The sequence below is a fragment of the Haemaphysalis longicornis genome, unplaced genomic scaffold (genome assembly GCF_048455015.1).
Source record: "Haemaphysalis longicornis isolate Haplotype H1 unplaced genomic scaffold, Haemaphysalis longicornis Haplotype H1 scaffold_4, whole genome shotgun sequence".
Taxonomy (NCBI): Eukaryota; Metazoa; Arthropoda; class Arachnida; order Ixodida; family Ixodidae; genus Haemaphysalis; species Haemaphysalis longicornis.
Window position 1 is genome coordinate 100,987,413 of NW_027526361.1, and position 25,199 is coordinate 101,012,611.

Consider the following 25,199-nt stretch of genomic DNA (forward strand, 5'->3'; position numbering starts at 1 on the left):
CACGTATCGACGACGCTAGTGACCACCTCTGCCACGCGAAGTATACTTCTCTTCGATGGACTTGAAAACCGTGTAATGGCAAATCGAAGTCGACCAGAGGGACCGCGAGAACATGGCATTTATAACGTCGGACGGACTGTACGAGTTCAAGGTGATGCCGTTTGGACTGCGCACGGCTCCTGCAACGTTCCAAAGAGTCATGGACACTGTGCTAGCCAGTCTAAAGTGCCGCATCTGCTCCCCTACCTCAGCGACTTAGTCGTATTCACCCGGAGCTTTAACGAGCACCTCGCAAGGTTGGAGTCGGTACTTGAGGTAAACAGAACATTATGATCGAAACATGGCGCTGAAACCTGAAAAGTGCCGCTTTGCATACGAAGAACCGAAGGTTTTGGGGCCACGTCGTCAAACCCAAGAGGGTCCTGCCTGACCCAGCGAAAACTTCCGCCATTGCCAACTTTTAGGTTCCAAACGACAGGAAAATGGGCGGAGGTTCCTCGGACTGAGCACATAATATCGGAGCTTCGTCGAAAAAATCGCCGAACTTGTCACACGCCTCACTAAAGACAGCTTTCAGTTCGGCTGGGAGGAAGAGCAGCAGAATGCCTTGTGTGAGCTTCAAAATCCCCTACAGCGCCCGCATGTGCTTGCCCATTTCCCCGAGCATGCCGAGACAGAACTGCACACAGACGCCAGTGACGTGGGCCTCGGTGCTGTCCTCGTACAAAAGCACGACGGCTGTTAAAAGGTAATCGCGTATGTGAGCCACAGTTCATCAAAAGAAGAAACTACTCGGCCTCTCAAACGTACTGCCTCGCCATAATATGGGCCATTTCCAAGATTCGCCCGTACGTCTATGACAGGCCCTCTAACGTGGTAACACACCACCATGCTCTGTGTTGGCTCGTAAACATGATAAACCCCTCTGGTTGCCTTGGCCGATGGAGCCTGCGCGTATAGGAGTTCGACGTGATTATCGTTTGCAAGTCAGAGAAAATCATTAGGACGCGACTACCTGTCACGCGCCTCTCTCGGCCCGACTCCGACAAAGACGCTGCGTTCTTCGGAGTTGTGACAAAAAGCGACCTATCCGCCCAGCAGCGAGCCGACCCGAGTTACACTTCATGTTCTACAACCTCGAAGGACGCAACGTTGCCGTGCCAAAATACATTTAAGAATCACTCCGCTGCATTCTGTCTGAAACACTTGGTGCCAGTGAAGAACTTCGAACATAAAGCGAGAACTAAGTACCTTCTCATCGTCTTCACCTGCCTCCGCGAACAAATTTTGGGCGCGTGCCACAACGACCCATCATCAGGGCATCTCGGCAAGGCACGCTCGCTCGGGAAGATATATGGACGAGGTACTACTGGTTCCGCCTTGCACTTGGCGCCGTCCACTACGTTCGAAGCTGCTGTGACTGTCGGCGGCGAAAAACGCCGCCAAGAGGCCCGCGGGAGTGCTGCAACCCATGGCGGTGCCGTCATCGCCGCCCTTCCGACAGATCGGAATGGACCTTCTAAGCCCATTCCCTGCGTCACGAGCCGTAAACAGGTGGATTGTTGTAGTCACAGACTATACATGACGCGCTACGCTGAGCCTACCGCTCTTCGCAAGGGAACTGCAGAATAAGTCGCAAAATTCGTCATTCCCCAACTTGTGCTGCGACGTGGAGAACCTGAGGTCCTAATCACGGATTGCGGAACGGCATTTACTGCAGAGCTCTTGTAAGGCGCCCTACGCTACAGCAATGCGGATCACCGGAAGATGACGGCGTACCACCAACAGACAAACGGGCGAACCGAACAAGATGTCTGAGCAAGACAATCGCGGGCATGCTGTCTATATACGTCAACGTTGAACGCAAGATATGCGACGAAATACTCCCTCATGTCACGTTCACATGCAACACAGCTCACAAGAACCATGCAGATGAGTCCTTTCGAGCTTGTCTACGCTCGACAGCCGGCGACGATGTTAGACGCCATGCTACCACACGTTGAAGACGACGGCCTCAACATTGACGTCCAGGAATACCTACAGCGGGCGGAGGAGGCACGCCAGCTCGATCGCGTACGTACTACGAACCAGCCGCTGGTGCATACTGGACGCGGATTGGAGGCACACGGGCAATCTTCCGCCCCTGAGTTTGGTGTTTTTTCTGGAATTACCAGCTGCGTAAAACAAAGTTCGCAACCATGGTCCCTGCAAAAGAAATGGCTCCAATCCACGCTGTGAAGTGGGTTGTAAAGCAAAGCTGTAAACGACATTCAAAACAATTGCCCATGCGACGTGACTTGAATTCACACAAGTGGCTCTACAAAGACTGAACCCACAGATTCTGCCAGCCGTTTCGTGGGATTCGCGGTGGCGGCGTCCCAAACGCAGCAGCATCGGCCACTGCTGGGCTGGAGCAGCGGACGCCACCGCTCTAGCCCGGCCGTGCGTCGGCAGAAACAAAACGGAGAGGAGCATCTTTCGAAGTGTGAAACAGCGGAGCCATCCATCCTCATGGGCTAGCTCGGTGCTACACCACCGCGCGACACAAGCGCAGACACCAAAACAATTCGCCATGTGAGCTTAGTGATTCCAATTAACCTCATACTAAACTAGTTAGTTTAATAAGTTTGACAATTGCGAGAAAGCTCAGGGAACTTTTATAATCGGTATTAATCAGAACCACTGTTCATTTTGCCTTTTATAATACACCTCAAAACACAACCGAATGGGTATTCATCAATTCAGAAAACGGAGTCCCATTCGTGGAGAGCAGTGCGCCAAAGGTAGCGTTTCTCTAGCCGCCAGATGTCTGTATGTGGTCTCTACATTTTGTTTTCCCGCCCTTCAAACCAATCCTTAAGGCATCTTTGCCGTACTACCACTTAATTCCGTCTTGTCCGGCTTGCCCAGAAGGTGCTGTCGAACAAGTTAATCAAGCCGTGCGAAAGAAGCGCGCAATGAACGCGAAGCTGCGGCAAAACAAACCCAGAACAACCGTCGCAAAAGCGGACGACAAATCCGATGGATGGGTCCCGTCGACGTGCCCGCCGGGATGAGCATTCGTCGCGCCATCTACACTGTGCCCCGTGAGTGAAAAGCGCTCTCCCCCTCCCAAGCCGCGTTAGGAGTTTGTTGTCGCGCACGCCACGACGAAACCGTTGCCTAGCGTAGGTAGAAAGCTTTGCTTTAAAAGAACAATCAATTAGGATTACCTCTTACTTGTAACAGAAGTTTAAGTCAGAGCAAATATTTTTATCCTAAAACTCCAGAATCCACCGCACATGAGCAAAATTTTTATCAGTGATTTGGTCTGGAATTTTCACACAATGAAGCACGAGCCGCGTTTACATGAATGCGACAAGTGGCGCATCGCATCGCCTCGCATAAATTTTCGAGCGCATCGCATCCATGTAAACGGGGCTAATGCGCTAGGAAAGCGCGTCGCATAAATGCGCCAGACCGGGGTGGATTGAAACGCGTAAGTAGACTTTCGAAGTGCATGTAAACGCGAGCGCATCGCATTAGAAATTATGCCGACAAGAAAAGTAAGCCCTGTAAACGCAGCTTTGCATTTAAAAACGTCTAAATCGAGTGTAAAACGCCAGAAATTGCGAGTCGTGAAAAAAGAACAGAACCAGCCGTTCCGGAAGGTTTGGGAGCGCCAGAAACGCTGCTTTACCTTCGATGTGCGACACCGTATGGCGCCACCATCGCACCAGGGGTAATGCGCTACATGTAAACGCTAGCGCATCGCATTACTTGTGATGCGCTAGGAAATCTGACGCGCTGCTATCGCATTCTGTCGCATTCATGTAAACGCGGAATCGCAACTGGCGTCATTCGTATTGACATGAAAATTGCTATACGGCGTCCTCTGCACAAATCAGGCGCACGCAATGAAAGGGTGAACTATCGGCCCATTTCTGTGTTGACATGCATGGGTCGAGTGTTCAATACCATGTGCTAGCAACCTTAACAAGTTTTCTGGAGGGCATTGATATCCTTTCGTCAATCCACTGCGGGTTCATTCTTGATCAAGTCACGCAAATACTTGTCCAATTATCTGATAATCTCGAGCAATAGCGAGCGTAATCAGATGGCCTGCATACTCCTAGATTTTAACACGGCATTCGAATCTCGAGCAATAGCGAGCGTAATCAGATGGCCTGCGTACTCCTAGATTTTAACACGGCATTCGACAGCGTATGTCTTAGTCTGCTATTGAACAAGCTGTTGCTTCTTGCGTTTCGCCGGTTATTGACAGTAAGCTGTATTGATTGATTGATTGATTGATTGATTGATTGATTGATTGATTGATTGATTGATTGATTGATTGATTGATTGATTGATTGATTGATTGATTGATTGATTGATTGATTGATTGATTGATTGATTGTGAGATTTATCGCACCGACGTTACACAGGGGATGAGGCGCCCTGTAGTTGAGAGCTCAGGCTTAATTTTGACCACCTGGTAATCTCTAACGTGCGCCTAAATCTCGAACACACAGGTGTTTTCGCTTCTAGCCTCCATCAGAAAACGGCCGTCGCGGCAGAGAACTGAATCCGCGTCCTTGTGCTCTTGTGCTCAGCAGCACAACCCCTTATCTCCTGATTAACCACGGCGGGTGTGCACTTCGATGACAGCTGATGTTCCACAAGGCTTTATTTTAAGCCCTTCCTTAGTTAATGTATATTTTAATGTATTAGTTATTGCATATTTCAATGACTTTGGTGACACGTTCCTCTTCCTTTGTTTCAATATGCAAATGATGGTCTCCTATTATCAGTTGCTTTATTTTGATGTTATTTTGTCTGACTAAATCTATGGATTGGTCTGCGGCTCGTTATCTAAGTGTTAATACTATGAAAACACGCATCATTATTTTCTTTCAGAATCCTTTGAAGAAGGTGAACATCACTTATTTTAGCACACATCTGATTGTTTTCCATGAGATAAGTCCGAAATTCTTCAGCTGTTTGGCATCACGCGTTTTTTTATTTGTTGTATTTTATTTTTAAGAGGGGGGGGAGGGAGGCAAGGGAACCTTTCTTGTCCTGCAGTATTCTGAGATTAGTTTTGCTAGTTTCCAAAGTACAACATCTCCACCATGCATAGCATATCCGCTGTCAAATGCGGCTTTCCTGCATTTCATTCATTATCGCGTGTTTTTCCGCCGTACTTCCTGGCCTTTCCGTTTATTCAAATAAATACAGCCCCTGCTCACCCAAATACAGAGTTTAGCGAAACCAAACCATTTGATTATTTAAATCTAGGGTCCTTAGACCCAAGGACGCATGAGCAGAGAAAGTCTTACATGAAGAATTCGCAACGTAGGCCAACCCGAGGGTACCCGAGTCAAAGTCGCGGTACGTCCACGCGTACGCCAGGCAGTAGTCGTCGAACTTTTTCCATTTGGCCAGAGTTAACAGGAACAACGATGGGTCCATGTTCTCCTGGCAGAAGCCGGTGCGGCTCTTTTGGCAGCTCGACGTGTCGTTGATCTGCGACGAAGCATTTGCGAGGAGGTAATCACACCGTTGTACAGTCAGGCTGGCTGCTTCCCTTCTCCCGTGTACCGGCCCTTGGAAAAACGAGGAAGAAATTCGGGCTTTATACTATACCAGCATGCTTGTTGTACAACTAGCACGTTTGTCATTTAATGCCTTTTTTTTGTTGTATGAAAAACCTTAATTTAAACTGTCACCCGTGACGAAGCAGTGGTGGCAGTGGTGACCACGACACAGCAGGAGGAGAAACGGCCGCTCAGCGTTCAATCGTCCACCGGAATAGCTGCGTCTAGATGGCATCCTTTGATGTCAAATTTTGCCGTTCCGGCCTCTACGAGTGAAGCTTTTTTTATGAATTCGTGATTGGTAGTATTTGTGATTGATGATTGGTGTGGCCCTCTAGATGTATCTCTATCGGTGGGGATGGGTACCGCTTGCGTGTCCCTGGTTGGACCACGAGGAGTTCCCGACTTTTGCGGGGCGCAAGAGAGTCCGCAGTATTTGGCGTACTCAGATCGGCCGCTTCTTGAAGGTGAGCTTCCATTTCCCCCATGAGCCTGTGACTGTCCAGACTGTCACATCGTCGGCATAGATGTCATGCTTATGTTTGGAAGAGACGCAAGGCGTTGTGGCAGTTTGATTGTGGCGGTATTAAAGAGCAATGGCGAGAGCCTCTGTGGAGTGCCTCTTCTCGCCAGGTTAACGGGGTGGGACTTCACTTCACCTTCACAATTGAACAACAGCGCTTAAACGGGCTGCGGGAACATGCAGGCACTTTCGGCAAAGGAACAGGCACCTATTTCGCCGTACATTATGCCAAGTGCAAGTTCACGCCCAAATTCTACCAGACACGTGTGCTTCGAAAATACAAAGGTCAGTGCACAAGACAGATCTTCGAGACGCACGTCATCCGTAGGCAAAAGGATCCATCCGTCAGCAAGCCATCTATTGACTTGCTGCAAAAGGATAATGAATATCTTGATTGATGACAACCTTCTTCGCGCGTGTCTGTGTGTAGATATGTTCTTTACAATCTCTTTATTGCTATTTGGTTCTTTCTTTTCTGTATTTTTTCTTCGAGGGTTGGTGTTCAATTGTAAAGTATGTATGTACCAACAAGCCCTCACTACCACGCTTTTTCAGTTTACTTCACCGACGTGGATCACCGCTTACCTGTTTGAGAGGAAGTTTCGCACGTATGCGTACGCACGTTCCCCGGAATGCATCTCTCGCTCGTGGGACAAAATGACTTAGTGAGAAACATTGTCAAATGTCCCCTTGAAGTCCAATGCCAGCATCGCTGTGGGAGATTATCGGGTGGCCGGTGTCATGCCCTGTTCTTTAGTCTGGAGGAGGATGTCCTTGGTGGCGAGGTGAGGTCTGAAGCCAAACATAGAGGCCGGCATGAGATCCCGATCGTCTATGTGACGCTGGAGGCGAGCGAGGAGGATATGCTCCATGAGGCAAAGGAGCCGGCGGCGTTGTTGCCTCGCCAGTGAGGCGTTAGGCTTAGCGCGCCAGTCCTCTTGTGATGCTGCTAAAATTGCGAATTCAGGACTCACAGGGATCTTAATGGTATCCTCATGTTCCTGGTGAAGTTAGGAAGAACGTTCGGTGGTCAGATGCAGTCGCCGGTCATGATTTTTCATTAAAATTGAACGATTTCAATGGAGCCGACGTGACGCTCATTCGAACACCCCGAGCGGGCACGTGCTCTAGTAGGGTGGGATTAAGCTAAATTACAGTGTATTAAGATGAATACGAAGAATTAAGGTGGAATAAATCAATCATGATGGAAATCTAATGGTGTATACTGAATGAAAATAATGATACGTGGGGTGGGATTACGGTAGAATAAAATGGAGTAAAGTACATAGATGAGTTATGACTAATTAAAGGGAGTAAGATGCGTTAAACTAGATTAACGTAGGGAAACGGTGGATTGAGATAGAACAAGCTGGATTGGTATTACTTAAGACGACTACAGGTAGACTAGGGGGTGCGTTCCAATGTCTTCTTTAGACAGATTCGTTGGCGTCTTCGCGGACAGACCGCCATGTTATGCCCCGTTACAATTCGAATGATAGCAGTCAACAAAGACTGCTTCTAGAATGCGGCATGAAAGTCAGCAGCGAGGCAGGCTACATTCCTGTCTTAACTATAGGTGACGCCAGAGCCACTTTTTTGTCTATTTATGCTGTAAGAAAAGCACTCGTTGTTTTATTGAAATATTTATCATCACTAACTAGCGGTGAAGGTGATTTTATTTAATTTTTAAATCATTTAATGTTTGTAATAATAACGGTAATATTATTTACGAACCCAGCGGCTTGCGTCACTCAACATGTCTGCTACGAGGTTGTCGCCTGCGTTGGGCTTGCATTCGGGACCGCTGCGCCGCTCCGACTCTTATTCCTTTAGACGTCTATAATCACAAGCTGTCTATCAAGCTGTCCGCGAATTAGGACGCCGCCTCGTATAGATTGACGTAGATTAGGGACGGATTTAATGTGAATAAAGGGGAATTTAGACGTTTTAGGCTATATCAACGTAGGTTAAGGTGAATATAAACGAATTAGGGTGTATTACAATTCATGTTATTCATTTTATTGTGTTGTACAGAGCATGAAACAGAACTTATTATTCTTACGCTAGGTTAACGATAGTCGAATGAAGGTGGATGAACTGAAACAGGTTAACATGGGTTAAAAAGGCAGCAAATGCATTAAGGAGAATTAAAGTGTTTAAGAACAGTAAAACACAGTAGCTGCAGTATCGACAATTGGACGTGCATATAAAAGGCACACGTCATAATTGTAGGGGAGGCTTCCTTCCCCCTTCGGAGCACGTAAGAAGGCTCAAATGGCCCAGAAAATTTTTAGTGTGCGCCTTGCAAAAAGTTATGTACATATGAAAGTGTGCACGTGTTAGTACATCCCCGAATGACAGTTTTCTGGGTGCCATACTGGAATATATCCCATCACAAGATATTCAAGTAGCGATTCCAACCATCACACACGAACGAGTGCTTAGTATACGTTACAAAAGCAGCATACTCTGTCTTTGCCGCCATCAAAGCAAAATACACATGAAAGCTTGTGGAATTATAGCGAAACCTCGCCGAACAGTGCATTTAAAGGGGCGCAAAGTAAGCACACGTTGTGGCAATTTTCAATACGTTGTCGCACCGCAATAACGGTAAACGCCTCAAGCCCTCACCACGACTGTTCTGTGGTATATCCTGCTCCATGATTTTTAATGCGTAGCATTCTTTCCGAGTACCCGCCGAGCCATCAACATGTAATGCCTTGCATTTGCACAGAACTACTTAACTGGTAGAAGCAACATAGTAAATCGCTATAATATCGTAAATTTGGAAAATTGGTCGTACCGAAGTTCGCAGAACAAAAATAAAACAATAAAATTTAACAAAATGATATAACCAAACTAAATATTTTTATCTTATACAACCCCAAAAAATTAAAACCAACATATAACATCCAGATAATAACCTTTGTTGACACGAATAAAACAATTGTGAGAACCAGCCAAGCGTGTAACTCTCTAAATTTGCCAGGAACCGTTTAATTGGATGCAACGTAACACAAGGAATCGCGATAACAACGAGAATTGAGATAAGTGGTGGAAGGCAACTAATAAAGCAAAAAATACAAAGTTAGAAAACATCTACAGAAATAAATTCAGCAAATTTATAGCACTAATTTTATACGTGTACCCCATAAAACAAAAACGACACTAAAAGAGCCCGGAAAAAAACGACAACAATGCGAATTAAAAATAGCAAACACGGACCGAGCGTGTAATGCCCTGGATATGAGAATGGAGATAAGAGTTCGAACAGAGTTTTCAAAATGTCAAAGGTAGAAAAATAGGGCAATCAAAAATATGCGCGAAATCGAGGCTTCGACGGACGACCGTCTGGTCGGGAATGACATTAAAGTATATAATAAAGGAGACGCCGCCCACTCACTGAACAAGGCTCCCGTTCGGCGTGCCGAAACGTCGTTGTTTAAAGGAGCCATGAAGAGAAAATACAACTTCGTTTAATTTGAAAAAACGAGGATTCAGTAGGTCACTCAGCTCCATCACAGCCACAAAATACGTTTTTTTAACGAAAAAAAGCAAGAAGTATTTAAAAACTTTCAAATTTTGCGCCACAGTGACGTGTTATGAGCAAGAATGACGTCATACGGGCCAACAATAAAACAATTTTCAGTGCGTTAACTGCACGTTAGCATTCAAGTGATGCGGTCAAATCGAACTAGAGGCCCCATTTCAGGCGTGCAGTCATGTGTCATCGCGACAGGTCGGTTAGGCGGCCGCCAATAGCACAAACAGGGTTCCGTGACGTCATAGAAAAGTTGCGGGAAATTGGCTAGGGTGTCGCGACTGCTTCAAACGTTTTAATATCTCCGTTATTTCTTCGAAGATTGCGATGATATCGGTATCATTGTTATCGGGACTGAGCAGTCTTTCTAATAAACCCAACTTGTATTTTGTCTTCATGGCTCCTTTAAATATCCCTTGTGGTCGGCGTCTTCTTTATTGCGTACTTTAAAAATATGCGCCTTAAACACCGTCCCAGAAAATGAAGACAACATTTAAAAAGCACGTTGAACAATGACTGAAACAAATGAAACTATCGAAACAGACCAGACTTGCGCTATGCCTACCATCTTCAAAGAAATCTGCAGAAATTCAGAAAATATTCTACCATTGCGTAGCATTGTTATGCCGCTTGTGTAGAGTGTGAGTTCTTGACAGTCAGATTTGGCAAGGACGTTGGGGTTTTTATTGCTTTTTAGGTTTTCTTTTCTTCCTTCGCGCCAACGATGTATACTTATACCATTATAGCGATGAAGTGCCTTCAGTTCGCCGATTGTGTATTCTTCCGCAGATACAAGGCGTAGTAGTGCAGGGTTGGTCCGTTTTCGCTATTTTTTATTCACGTTTCCAATGTTCTTTCCCGCGCTTTTTTACTTTAATCTTCGTTTTTTCTAGATGTGTAAATGCATATTTTTTTTGTTTTGTCGAATTTTTTTAAATCTTATTTTGTTTTGTTCTTTCCCCCTTCTTTTTTGTCTTTCAGAATTTCGTGCGATCAATTATCTCCATTCACACTATTATGACGGTTACTTTTTTTGTAATTCCTCCAGGATTGCTTTTTTGGGGAAGTTCAGGTCGTTAACATGGTTTGCTAATTTTCATGTTTTCGTAACATTTTTTTTAATCTCCGTTGCTTAGTGGACATGTAAAAGATGTACAGTTTTGATTTCCTCAGATTGTTATTGTAAAATTGTTATTTTGTTTATTTTCCTTATTTTCTGGTTTTTCGAAATTTTGTCTGGCCAAGTACCTTCATTTACACCTTTATTACGCTATTATAACGATTGAATGTGCTACTTCCAGAAATTCTGAAATTTTGTGCGAATGCAGGCCTATCTGTGCGTTACACGGTCCGGGCTGTGGGGGTACTTGGCAAAAAATGCTACTCCTTAAAATACACTATTCACCCGCCGCGGTGGCTCAGTGGCTAAGGCGTTGCGCTACTGAGAACGACGTCGCGGGTTCGATACCCGGCCGCGGCGGCCGCTTTTCTGATGGAGGCGAAAAGCAAAAACGCCCGTGTGTACGAGATTTCGGTGCACGTTAAAGATCCACAGGTGGTCACAATTAATACGGAGCCCTCCACTACGGTGTGCCTCATCGCCTACGTTGCGTCGGCGCGTTAAACCCAACAATCAAAAATCAAAATACACTATTCATAATGTGAAGGTAGTTAAGCGGTATAGTAGCGTAAATAGGCAGTAATTTCCCACCAAATCGTCTTCGTTTCAGATCAGCCACGAGTGCCTTTCCGGACTTATCAGAACCCCGCCTAAAACCAGGACTACCCTATTTAAAATTTTGGAAGGGTAGTGGCAAATACTTTTGTTATTGCCAAGGCTCGTCACGGCTGCACTGCGCAGAGCGGCGATTGAGGGAATGTTACATTAAAGCCAGCTCTCTGTGACGCCGGTTTGGTACTGAACAGGGGCTCAGTACAAGAGCTTACGTCAGGAAAACAGCTGCAGGAAGCAATAAAATTGCGTGACGCCGACGTAAAAGAGCTGCTGCTTTTCTTACATTAAATCATGACATCATCGTTAGGTTATTATTGCCCGGGTCATGTCTCATGTCACGCACATGGCCACTTTAGCACAGGACACCTAATGCTGGGGCCACAAAATTCATCGAATCTACTGCATCCTGAGCTGTTACAGGTTGTAACACAAATTACCCCCGTACATCGCGGTTGAAATTAATCAACGCACCTGAATCCTGTGCACGTTGAAGCTGACGTCTTGTATGCCACCGAAGCTCGTCTTGCGGTAGACCTGCGAGGCGCGTGCCACGTGACCCGCGATGAGGGTCGAGAGGCGTTCGCGCGTCCGCACCGGGTCCCCGGCGTCGGCCTCGCTGAACTTCTCGTACAGCAAGTGGTCGATGGAGACGAACAGGCCACACACACGGTTTGGGTGGGGCCTCGAGCGGCGTGAAGACCTCCTGCTGGAGTTACTGCCGCCGCCGTGCCCATCATCGACGTCGTCGTCGTCGTCGTCGTCGTCGGCTTCAACGTCATCGTAATCCTCGGTGTGTTTCGCCACCTCCAAGGGCCTTCGGCCAAGCCAGCGCTCTAAATTCGTTCTTTTAGGCGGGCGCTCCTGCGCAGAAAAAAAATGTTCATTTTCTTCACCTATTGATACCTAGCTTTCCCGCTCAAAATTCCCACCTCTCAGGAACCTACTAAAACCACTTCAGGAAAATGATATTTGAAATAAAGGAAGAAAGCAACGCGATGATGAAAACGCTAAAAGAAGTTTCCAGGATTCTGAATATTTTTTGTGTAATTCGCTGTCAAATCTTACTCCCCAGGCATTTCTAAGGGTTAGTTTCCATGGTTCAGGGACTTAGTCCCGCAACGTGCGATACTTGCAACTGTGCACAAAGCAAGTTTTCACCACCAATATTAGCTGCGCAAAAAACTTTAGATTTCGCTAAATAACTACAGAGTAATTACTGTTGAAAAGACTGCCATGAGCAGCAAAGCTGCACACGGTGGCATCGGCTCGCACTTATCACAAGAGTACTACGAGTCTAACCGGCGTTACCTTCTGCATATCCAGCCTTTACAGATGCCGCTATTCAGTCACGCGCAAAGCTTTCTACCTCTACCAGCCAACGGTTCCTTCGTGGCGTCCTCGACTAGAAACTCCCAACGCATCTGAGGAGGGGCAGGGGGAGGGCGGTTTTCACTTATCGAGCACCGTGTAGAAGGCGCGGCGAATCGTTACCCAGCGTTCCTCGCGCGCACGTGCCTGTACACACCGGCGGGCCCGTCGGCGGGACTGTTTTGTCGTCTGTTTTAGCGACGGTTGTTTTGGGCCTGTTTTGGCGCAGTTTCGCGTTCATTGCGTGCTTCCTTCGCACGGCTTGATTAACTTGTTCGACAGCACCTCCTGGGTAACCCGGACCCGACGTAATTAAGCGGTTAAGCATTGGTTTGCATGATGAGAAAACAAAATGCAGAGACCACATAGACATCTGGCCGCTAGAGAAACTCTACCTTTTGCGCACTGCTTGCCTCGAATGGGAGTCCGTTTTCTAAATTGGTGATTACCAATTCGGTTATGTTTTAAGAGGTATTAGAAAATGCGAATGCAACAGCTAGTTCTGATAAATTGCGATTATAACAGTTCCCTCAGCTTTCTCGCAATTCTCAAGCTTACTAGGCATTAATGGAAATCACTAAGCTCACATGCCAAATTGTTTGTTTAGGTGTCAGCGCTTGTGTCGCGCAGCGGTGTAGCCCCGAGCTAGCACATCAGGATTGCTAGGTTCCGCTGTTTCACCCTTCGAAAGATGTTCCTCTCCGTTTTCTTCCCGCCGACGCACGGCCGTGGCTGACGCTGCGGCTGCGTTCGGACGCTGCCCCCGCGAACTCCAGGTAACGGCTGGCATAATCTCTGGTTTCACTCTTTGCAGAGCCACGTGTGTGAATGCAAGTGACGTCGCACGGGCAATTGTTATGGGTGTCGTCTAAAGCTTTGCTTTTCAACCACCTTCACCGCATAAATTGAAGCCAGTTTTTTTTTTTTTTTTTTTTTTTGCTAAAGCCATTATCTGAAGGTCCTGCCGGGTGCCTCGCACCGGTGGAGTCCTTTTTTAATATTTTTTTGCTAACGCCAATGAACAATCTCAAGATGCAGAGATCTGCTGTTTGAACAATTCACGCATCTCCACGAAGTGAATCCTCACGAATGGGCGAAGCACTGGGGATCGTTCTTATCGTAAATCACCCGTGAGAGGGCTTACTGCTGCTAGGCAATTTCCAATCCAATCCAATCCAATACAATTCTATTTAATCCAATCCAATTCAATTCAATCCAATCCAATCCAATCCAATCCAATGATCCTCGGGCATGCGCAGCACAGCTTTCCAGGAGCAGTCTTTCTCTCTCTCTCTAACCTTTTGTGAACCTTTTGTTCACAGATGTTTCGATTTACACGGTGCTGTGCCGTGAGCATGGACGCCGGGCAAGCCTCGGCCTTAAGGTGCTTCGTCCCTAAAACGTGCCCTGCCTTCTCCACAGGCAGGTGGAAGCTGCAGCATGAAGAAGTATTTTTCAGAGACGCGGACCGACCGTATCGTTGAGAGGCGCAGTTGGTGTCCTCCCAACGTTGCCACGTAGGCGCAACTGACCTTGTGTGGCGGTTGCACGAGCCTCGAGTGGGCAGCCAGCTGACTCATCCAGCGCGCGGTCTCCCCGCGGACGCCGCACCAGCCGTGCGCACCGCCGGCGCTGGGCATGCGCACGTCCCTGATGGAGTACAGCAGCGAGTGGAAGGGCGTGCCGCGCGAGAAGAACTTGTGCGCCGCCTCGACGTAGAAGTGGCCCCGGCGGGACTGGATGCTGCCTTCGAAGACGCCGCCGTGCAGTCCGCCGAACACGCGGCTCGACGGGTCCCCTGGGTTGTGTACGCCCACCGCCTAATCTTACGACGCCATTCATCGGTGGTAACTATGGGAGGCAGCTCTGGCCAGCTCAGAAAACGGGGCCTAGGGGACCCCTGACCGTTCGGGCCTGGAAAGGGGCCCAGGAGACTGGAACCCCGGACCGAGGGCTCCACCCATAGCTGCATTCTAGCCTTCAGGATTTCAATATCTGTCTGTCACTCTGTCACATCCTCCAACTTTCACACCTCAAATATTGCATCCTCGTCCTTTTTCTCGTCCACCCTCCTTTTGTTGCTCCTTCCCCTACCTACACCACGCCCCTCTCAATCCTTTCCTCTCCACGTCTCCCCCTTACATGGTTTTCCTCCTCCTAATCTCACCTCCGCCAATGCTTCCTCTTCCTCCACCACTTCTCCGTCGTATTTTTTTTCGTTTACCCATTCCCACTCACCCACCTCCGTTTCATTATTCCCCCCCATCCCGGACCCACACCCCCCACCACCACTATCCCACTCACCGCGATTCTCTCACACCATCGTTATTCCCCATTTTTTGCTCTCTACTCTCCGTGCATATACTCCTCCGTTTCTATTGGTTCTAAATCTATCAACTCGCGCTTAAACAGCGTGTGTAAATTTACTACGACCCTCATGCTGCCCGCGGGAGAGCTATCTGCACACTCATTCACTACATCTTTGACTGAATGAAGCATAAAAGGAGACCTGAGCACAAATAATGCCCAGAATATACGAGCAGAGGCGAGTAGATGCCCGTAGATACCCAATCGGCTCAGCCCTCCGCCACTCACCGACAAGTTCGCCGCTGTAGATGTGGCTGATGTCTGGCTTGACTCGTCCAAACCTCGAAGTCTCCACAACTAGGTCCTTGTGAAACACGGACGTGTCCGGCCTCAGCTTCAACTGAAATATCCTGAGAAGGAAAAACCGACTTGTTTGAATTTGTCCCCTCTAATAATCCACGACACACTACAAGTAGCGTTCTTCTCTTTCACAGGATACCAGTATGGGATGACACCCGAAGCTTAGGCTCTGCGGGTCACCGACATTTTCGTTTTCATTGGGGGAGGTGAGGGGGACGTTTTGTTTTAGGACAGCTTATTTCCCATATTCTTTTCAAAACAGTTGATGAGGCCTCTTTTTATTGACTAGATCTTGTCCCTATTTCTGCTTCTTCACATGCCGAAACTTCTTCATAGGTACATTATCGAGCTTGCAAAGCAGCCGCCACTGTTTTGCTTTTATAGTTCGGTTCGAGATGGTTACACGTTTTGCTAAATGCTTTTCTAACAGGTTGTGTGTTCCCCTTAGTCTTATCGCACCCAGCTTACTGTAGGCTCAAGAAGCACCTTAAGAGTTGGTTGTTGAGCGTAACAAGTGAATCAATGCGATACATGTGCATCTGTGTTACAGCCACGAAGGAATATTAATGCGTAGCATTCTTTGACGGGTACCCCAAGCCAGGACCATGTAACGCCCTGCATTTCCCCAATGATGCAGATTTCGTGGAAGTTCCACCTTTAATCGTTATGATAGCGTAAATGGAGATAATTGTTCGAACCGAATTTGAAACGCCAAATAGAAGAAAAATATAAAAACAGCGAAAAAGGCGAACCGTGTAAAACCCCGCATTTCCACAAAAATGCATATTTCGCGAAAGTTCACCTTTAATCATTATACCTGCGTGAATGGAGATAATTGCTCGAACAGAGTTTTGAAAAACTAAATATGAGAAAAATAAAAGAACATAGCGCAAAAGACAAACCGTGTAAGGCCTGCATTTCCCCAAAAATGCAGATTTCGCGGAAGTGCTGCCTGTAATCGTTAAAATAGCGTACATGGAGACATTGTTCGAACGGAATTTTGAAAAACGGGAACATAAGAATATATTAAAGCAATAATCAAAATGTCGAATAGTGTAACGCTTTGCACTTCCACGAAAAGGCAGATTTCGCCAAGTTCCATTTTTAATCGTTGCAGTAGCGAAGATTTAGTTTATTTGTTCAACGGAATTTTGAAAAACCAAGAAATAAAATATAAAAAATAGAGGAAAAGGCGAACCGCGTAACTCCCTGCATTTCCTCGAAAATGCGGATATCGCGGAAGTTCTGACTTTATTCGTTATAATACCATAAATTGACTTAATTATTGGAACCGAATCTTAAAAACAAGAGAGAGAGAGAGAGAGAGAGAGAGAGAGAGAGAGAGAGAGAGAGAGAGAGAGAGAGAGAGAGAGAGAGAGAGAGAGAGAGAGAGAGAGAGAGGGGGGGGGGGATTTTATTGAAATGAAAAAACACAGAAAGGTCGGCATGATGGTAGTGTATCTGGCCGGCTATTCTGTGTGTGGTCAAGGAAAAAGGCAAAAAAGAGCGTGGATAGAGGACGAGAGAGATGAAGATCGCGGAGAAATGAATAAATGACTATGTACAGAAGATGCCTATCATCGTAATGGACATGTGTGAAAGTTCAGCTGGACGGGCCTCAACTACAATATCGCTGAGAGGCCGCTGCTGCGCAGAAATGTCAGCACAGCTTTAAATGCCTTGTGGGAACGCTGAGCGTCTGGCCAAGGGCTGAGCGGTACTTCCTCTGACACCACACGACAGTCCAAACGGGCCAATGATCTCGCTAATTGTTCTCGAGGATGCGCGTAGCGTGGAAAGTGGCAGAGAACATGCGAAATGGTTTCTAGTACACGGCATGTTTCACAATCGGGGTCACTCGTAATGCCTATGAGGTGCTTGTAGCTACGGGTAAAAGCTACGCCAAGCCATAGTCTAGGAAACAGCGTGGCGTGGTTTCTCTGAATACCAGGAGGTAACCGAAACTTGCAGTCGAGGTCCAGGCGGTGAAGTCTTCTATGACGATTGTCAGTGACTCGCCGAGGCGAGGCGGAGAATGTTAGACAGAAGGGTATTCGTGTCCGTCCTTGCGAAGGGTAGACGTACGACATCTGCGTTTGCAGAAACCTTCTTTGCCTCCTCGTCAGCCCAGTCGTTACCAGCCAGCCCGCAATGGCCTGGTACCCCTCAATGAATGGTGAAGACAAGTCCTTGCTGCAGTGCCGAGGAGCATAATTCGAGTACTTCCGCAGCAAGGGCATAATAAGGTCCTTGCCTCATAACTCCGTTGAGGCCTGGTAACCCTGCTAATGAATCCCTATAGACTGAGAGACTACTCAGAGAACCGCTCAAGAAAGAAGGTTTCTACCACCACCACCACCACCCCCGGGCTTGTCTCAGCGATATTTAGATCAACGCCATGTGCGGTTAAGGTGTTTGTGTCCAAAGTATTTGAAAATAAACCTTAAGAAATGTACACCAGCCCAATTATTTACCAATATCACGGGAGCGCCGACCGTTCGGTCGATCAGGGCCGCGGGATGGAGAGATACGGCAAACTCGGCGAGAGTAGCTGCATGCGCACTAAGCAAAGGCCGCTTCTGCCGGCGTCTGCTAGGCTGTTCCAAGAGCAGACAACCACCCCCGATTTTGTAAATGCGGAGCATTTCAGTAACTCACGATGTCACCCGCATTGACGTCCGTAGTCCGCACCGCACCCCTCCCTACTATATAAAAAAAAAATACTATCCGGCGCCCGGTTTCGATCCCTCGACCCTGCGGGCGGAACGCAATGTACATGGTGCTCTACCCACTGCACCACAAAGCCGACACAGAATGGTACGTTACGAACGCGCCTTATATCGTTGACTCATTCAAATTACTGCTGACGAGCGCTCTCTCGTCAGCAGTTGCCACAAGTGCAACAACATTAACGTAACGCAAACTACTTAACGTCGTGCGCCCCTGGAAATGCTCTGCATTTGATCGTGCCCCTCGCGAGGGGGATGTTTCACTGCGTCTTCTCTCGGTCGCGGGACCCGGGGCGCGATCTGGCGGAGGCGCGGCACAACTCGTACCACTTTCTTTGAAAAAGCGCCTCGAAAGCGCGGCAAATATGAAATAGGGATGACGCGTTTTGTTTATTCACTTATCACACTGCCTGCCATACTCGAATTTTTTTTTTTCAAGACCAGGCACGTGGCGCCAACTGAAAACAGTAATAAGCGTTACTGAACTCAAGGTTCATTTTACAACGCTGATTATGGCAGCCAGTGTGGCAGCCAGTGTGATAAGCGAATAAAAAAAATCGGCGGTGGCTGTCTGCTCTTGGAACAGCCTAGCAGATGACGGGAGCAGCTGCCTTTGCTTAGTGCGCATGTGGCTACTCTCGCCGAGTTTGCCGTATCATTCCATCACGCGGCGCTGATCGACCAAACGGTCGACGCTCCCGTGATATTGGTAAAAAATTGGGCGGCTGTACATTGAATTTAATGGGTCTTCAGTAGGTCATACAGGAGGGCCTTCCTGTGCAAGAAAAACAAAAAGGTGCAGATTGATTTCTTACGGAAACATAACCAAGAGTAGCTCAGTATCATTTTCCAACCGAATTGCGACAATTAGGTCACTGTAGCCATTCGTGATCTCACGAGCACACCGCTATGACGACGACAAACACTATTTCGTCAGACTTAACAGCTGAAAAAGTGCTCTTCGATCCGAGAAACAAAAGCTGTTTGTCGATTTAAAGTTTAGGCGAGGGTAAGAATGAGCAAATTGAAGGCTAAATCAACAGCTTAGAACATGATATCGCACCGAAGGATAAGCGATGAAGCTGTTTTCGCTGTGAATCGAGGGGGGGGGGGGGAGGGGGGGGGGGGCAGGGCGCCGCCATGTTTGGTCAACTCTACGTACGGAAACAACGTGAACACCGCAACGTAAAAAATTGAATCTCACGTACGTCCGTAAGACTCACGTAGGCACCTTGCGTTCTGAGTATGCGCACTGGTTACCTGTGACATTTCTACGTACAAGGAGCTTTTACGTACGTGAAACTACAACTGTCTACTATCTCACTGGCTCTGGCTTCACCGGTACATTAATACATACATCGATGAAATTCTGAAGTATATAAAATATGGCTGCGTCTAATCTCACGGCAGCCGTGAGAATTACCTCCGGGGAATTCTCACGGCAGTTTCCATAAAAGCTGGCTGGCCTAAAATTTGCTGAATAATATTACGTGTCAACGTAGCCAAACATAATATACCCTCACCGAACCTAGCGCAACCTAACCGAACACGTCACAACCTACCCAAATCCAGTTCAACTGTAACAAACCTAATATTACCCAGCCCAATGACATAGAACACGACCTATATTAAACGTAATTCGACCCATTCGAGAAGTCATGTGCGTCGTTTTCTTGATATAGTAAAAACCAGAGTAAAAAAATAAAATCATGATGACCGAAAAATTCTAAAAGCTAAAAAAAAACATCCCATTGGTGGGAGGACTCGAATCTGAGACTTCAAGTTTAAAACCAACTACTACACCACAGCGCTACAGGGGAAGCTGTAAATACAGGTTTTTAGGGAGTATTTATCCCATAGAATCTCCGCCTAGCGTGCTTAGCCAATGAGAGGCGACTGATATCTGACGGTAATTCTCACGGTTGCCGGGATAATAGACACAATCATAAAATATTGTGACAGCTAATGGGGGCATTGATAACTATTTTTTATGGGGAAAAGGCTTACAATCACGTTTCTCAAGATGGAAGGTTCTGGGTTATTTTCTTCCACCCTTTCGGAATGGTCCCCCATGAGGGCCTAGTCTTCCCCTTGATGGCCATGACATTCGTCGCGCGGTACGTACTTGAGAACAATTTTTTTTTTCTCGCAGCAAGGCTAATTCTGTCATGCGTGTGGATCATGCTCTGCGATAGTACGCCAGATCTAGACAGATGCGTGGACGCCTCGTATACAGAGGGCGGTTCAGCTTGCCTGTTGAAGCCTCCGAAGCGCAGGTAGACGTGTCCGGGCCGTTGCTGCTCGCGGTGGGCAAGCGACCTTCTGACCCGCATGTGTCCCCGGTGCACGGGCAGGGGCGGGTACGACAGGGGCTCGAAGTGGCGCACGAACTGGTTGAGCCAACGGGCTGCGCGTGCGTATACAGCTTATTCTACCCTGCACTGCTATATTCGTGGGTGCGCTTACTACAGTGCTCGATGTGAGTGGGGAGGCTACCACCCACACTATCAAGCCCTGCTGGGGAACCTAATGTATGCGTTCACGTATTCTTTAGGTTACGATACAATATCTCGTTATCCGAAGCGCTTAGTACAGACAAAGTCATGTTCGTTTAACTTTCGACCAACTGATCTCACAGACGTTTGCGGTAACTGCCACGAGAAATCGTCTTCAAATATTTACCTCGCTAAAATAGACAAAGCTCTGACTAAAGAGTCTGGGGAAGCCCCGCGGGAGGGCAGTGACTATTATAGGCGCGTTCTTCTATCCTTACGTAATTTCGGGGCTGGGCCGAGGCCCCGCCTATGACCCCAAAGGTGTGGTGGACTGCATATAAAGCAGCAAGTTCATAGTGCTGATGCCCATGCGCGGTAGCAACACAAGGTTACATGTCGTCGGCTTCGATGCAGCCATTCGGATGGCGCTAACGACAGTAAAGCGAGCAATGCGTTGATCTTGCGTACCTTGTACGACCGTTCCCAATGCTAAGCAGGTGAGCAGTAGCAGGCTTCCGCCCGTGTTCGCCACCATTGCCTCCCGAGGACGGAATGTCGGAATCGTAGCTGCGGAGTACGGGTCACCAATTGGCGGAAACAAGGCAGCAGACGCGGATGACCACGGTGAATAGGTAGCAGTGAAGCTGCTGCAGTGGGCGTGGGCTACTGGCAGCGAACCTAAGAGCGTGACGCAGCAGTAGCAGCGAGCGAAGCGAACGCAAAAAATGGAGGATCGTTCCACCTCGTCGCGAGCGGCGCGTGATAGGAGCGCGGGCTGTGCGTGCACTTCTCCTTGGTTATGATGATAATGGGGGTAATGATGGTGGTGTTAGCGGTGGTAATTATTATGATTATTATTATTGTTGTTGTGATGACGCTGTTATAATGGCGTACACTATGTTATACAGCTTGAGGTGTCATGTACCCACATCGGGATGATGGGCGCTGCGGTATAGTTTTAACGGATTAAATGTCGATTGATTGTATGGTTTAGCGCGCCGACGCAACGCAGACCATGAGGCGCGCCGTAGTGGAGGGCTCCGGATTACTTTTGACCACCTGGGGATCTTTAACGTGCGCCGAAATCTCGAACGCACGGGCGTTTTTGCTTTTCGCCTCCATCAGAAAAGCGGCCACCGCGGCCGGGAATCGAGCCCGCGACCTCGTGCTCAGCAGCGCAATGCCTTAGCCACTGAGCCACCGCGGCGGGTAACGGATTAAATGTCAATGATAAGGCACCTACAATACGTTGGGAATGTCAGCATCATGCGATGCCCCGGCTGAGGGCACCTGCCGCGTGCGGTAGACAGCCTTTTTGACTGAAGACGACGACGTTCACCCACAAATACCTGCGCTTGATCTGTCTGCCATGTATACTTGCACCGCTGTGATCCGGCCAGTTCACCACTCTGCTCTTTACCGCGAAGCTGCTGCCTATGGCTAGGATCCATCAGATTATCTCCGGCAACGTAGCGATGAAGACAAGAATAGGACTAGGGTGCCCCGATTCACGCGTGTACGGCGGCGCTGGCGTCGAGGCACCCTAGAATGATGATGACGATTAGAGGCCCTCCAGTTGTATCAGGACGTCGGTTGTCACCAACCGACTTTCCTGTGCTATTTTATTAGTTTGCCCTACCCTTCACTAACTTTATGGGTTATCCTGCCCCCCCCCCCCCCCCCCGGGTTTTAAACTCCCATCGCTCCCCCTCTCGCATCCTGCCCTTGCACCCCTGTTTACCTCCCCCACACACACACAAGCGGAGCGCCACCTTCCGGCTCCCATTGAAATCCTTTTGATCGCAAAACTGCGCCGTACCTTCAGTGTATTGCAAAAATTCATTTAAAAAAATTGGGCCCATCTCCCCGCGAGGGGGACTCGAGTAAATGCGTCGCATAGGGGGTGGGTGTATTGCGTTAACGTTTAGTGTTTTGGGGAGTTGGTGGTAGTGAATGCGTTGTATCAGCAGCTTCTTGACGTAGTTTGAATGAGTCAAGGATATAAGGCGCGTTCGTAGCCTTTCATTCTGTGTCGGTTTTGTGGCGCAGTGGGAAGAGCACCATGTACCTCGCGTTCCGCCCACAGGTAGTGAATGCGTTGTATCAACAGCTTCTTGACGTAGTTTGAATGAGTCAAGGATATAAGGCGCGTTCGTAGCCTTCCATTCTGTGTCGGCTTTGTGGCGCAGTGGGTAGAGCACCATGTACCTTGCGTTCCGCCCGCAGGGTCGTGGGATCGAAACCAGGCGCCGGTAAGTATTATTTTTTATATAGTGTAGGGGGAGGGGTGCGGACTACTACGGACGCCTAGAACGGGTGACATCGTGAGTTAAAGAAATGATCTGCATTTAAAATTAGCAGTGGCTTAGCTCGGCTATGCCAGGGTATACGTAGCGTGAGCTAAGGTTCAGCTGGTTATTCTTCCAAACCAATCCAATGCTCCTCGCGCTTGCGCAGAACGGTCCTTCACGGCCCACGCGAAACTGCTCAACCTCAATAAAGATGTTTATCCTCCTCCTCCTTGGCCAGTGCAGCTTACGCTACAAAATGAAAACAAGGTTATAGTGCCTTCATATTCTGATACTAGACGGTTAATATTTACCCAAAATGAAGTATTCCCAGCAATGAACTTGTGCTTAGAGGTGAAGCCAACCATAGGAGATCGGTGTAAGCCTGGGCTTTGTAAGCTGCCTTTTCCACATCGTGGTCGGCACAGTGAAGCATGCCGTCTTACATGGTTACAGAAAACGGCTTGTGTTATCAAAACTATCACGAAGCAAAGTAAATGGCAATTAGCCGCTAAGACGACTCCACCATTACGCCGAATTTCGTTTGCTTATCAGGATTAGTTAGTTCACAGTGAAGTTGTGAACAATACAGAATTACTGTTTGGTGTCACGTAGGCAGTATGGGCACAGAAGACAGCTGTAACTGCTGTTTTGCAGGAACTATCCCGAAACAAATTATATGACAATTAGACGCTAAGACGACTGTGACATTACGCACCACAGCTTCGCTGGTCGTACTTCGTCACAATGTGGAAGGCAATTGAATTTTCGTAGGCTGTGTCCAGAGTGCCATCAGACGGTACTATAAGCATTCCACTAAAGCGACGTCCATCGACGCTTCGATGAAAATATGCCGCGTCTGGCACTAATTCGTCTCCATTAACTGAAACGTAACGTAAATTAACCGAACAGAACCTAAAGAACTGGAAACAAATCATTTAAAACCCCGAAAACTATCCTAAGCCACAAAAATTACAATGAAAGCTTTAGATGGGAAAGAAATAAAGATGGCAGGAGCCGGACTCGAGCAACCGGCCTTAGTTACAAGAAGCTAAGAGAGAACTAACATCACTAAACAAGCTACGGTTAAGAGTACTGGCACTTCGTGCACCCGCAAGCGTCTGGGGGCCATTTTGTTTCTGGCTTGCAGTGTTGCCATCTCTCCCAACGAAACCGCTTCCGCTTGTGACGGGCAGAGTGTGACCGGCCGCTCTAGCGTCCGCGCAACAGAGACAGAGAGAGAGACAGAGAGAGAGGAGAGGCGCCCAGAAACAAAATGGCTGCGCCTAAATGTAAACAAATATAACGTGGTGCCGACCGACCAATGAAAATCCTGGCGGCCCATAACAATGAGAGAAAAGAGTGCCGATACTCTAAAAGACTTTGTTTAGTGGCGCCAGAGAGAACCTCTTCACTTTAACGTCAGACGCTGTGGCCTCTTTCAGTCTTGTCTTAAAATTCCGAATTTCGTCGGACATCACACTAGGTAAAATCAACCCAGGTCAATTTGAACCTAAATGCAAACAATGCGAAAGCCTGACAAGGGTGGTCCACATGAAATGGACGTGCCCACAGATGTCAGACGACCCACACACAATAGACACTTGGGAGGCTATGATGCTCACCTGTTCGCCACCTAGGAGCTCAACGGAAGATCATCAATCAAGCTCAGGCGGCCGCCAGGTCCCAAGGCATACTGGACGACTCCATGCAAGGGTCCTAAAAAAACCATTGATTGATACTGAATAAGAGTTTTCCATCATCTAGCCATAGCTGCAGCGCCGAGCTACAGTGACGTCACACGGCACTCTGTTGACACTGCGATCTTCGTAACCAATTAGAGACCATGGAAAATTTTTTTTGACAGCGAAGCCTCACTGTTAAAAAAACGATTTGCTAAACATCTAGATGTCTAGCAAATCATTATTTTTCGGGTCCGCAGTTAAAAATACCAAGAAAATGCCGAGCGCACGTGTGTTGTTGCTGTTGTTAACTTGTGTGCGTGGCTCGCGGCGACCACCCAGTGTCCCCGGCACACGTTTCTCAAGCTAGCATACCCATTTAGGGAGATTGACCAATATTGGACAAAGAAAACTCCACCGTTCATCGTAATTGTGGCAACACTTGTTCGGAACTAGAAAGACTCCAGCGTTCGCCTTAATCGTGACAACACTTCCTCGGATCGAGGAAGACACGTCCTAGCGTACGCCCCTCCAAGGTGGTGTACAATGATTATAACATCCAAAAACATGAAGGAAACACACTTATACAATAATG

The 25,199-nt window shown here is 47.8% G+C and overlaps 1 protein-coding gene across 1 annotated transcript; it reads right to left on the reverse strand.

Moving 5' to 3' along the window:
• Nucleotides 1-628: 628 nt before the first annotated feature.
• On the reverse strand, nt 629-21,169 carry LOC144179882 (disintegrin and metalloproteinase domain-containing protein 10-like). The gene is made up of 7 exons (XM_077708305.1): nt 21,103-21,169; nt 20,393-20,546; nt 15,339-15,460; nt 14,276-14,541; nt 11,847-12,236; nt 5,355-5,505; nt 629-738 (listed from the first exon to the last, which is right to left on the reverse strand). Exons 1-7 carry the CDS (start codon nt 21,167-21,169, stop codon nt 629-631), a joined length of 1,260 nt encoding a protein of 419 aa, XP_077564431.1.
• Nucleotides 21,170-25,199: the final 4,030 nt, after the last annotated feature.

Excerpts from the sequence above, each read along its gene's own strand:
- LOC144179882 (XM_077708305.1), bottom strand. The coding sequence starts at position 21,169 with ATGGTGGCGAACACGGGCGGAAGCCTGCTACTGCTCACCTGCTTAGCA. Across the intron at positions 12,237-14,275 it reads TCGTGCAACCGCCACACAAG|GAGCGCCCGCCTAAAAGAAC; the intron begins GTCAGTTGCGCC and ends TTTTCTGCGCAG. Across the intron at positions 739-5,354 it reads GTACCGCGACTTTGACTCGG|CCGTCGTGCTTTTGTACGAG; the intron begins GTACCCTCGGGT and ends ACCTTTTAACAG.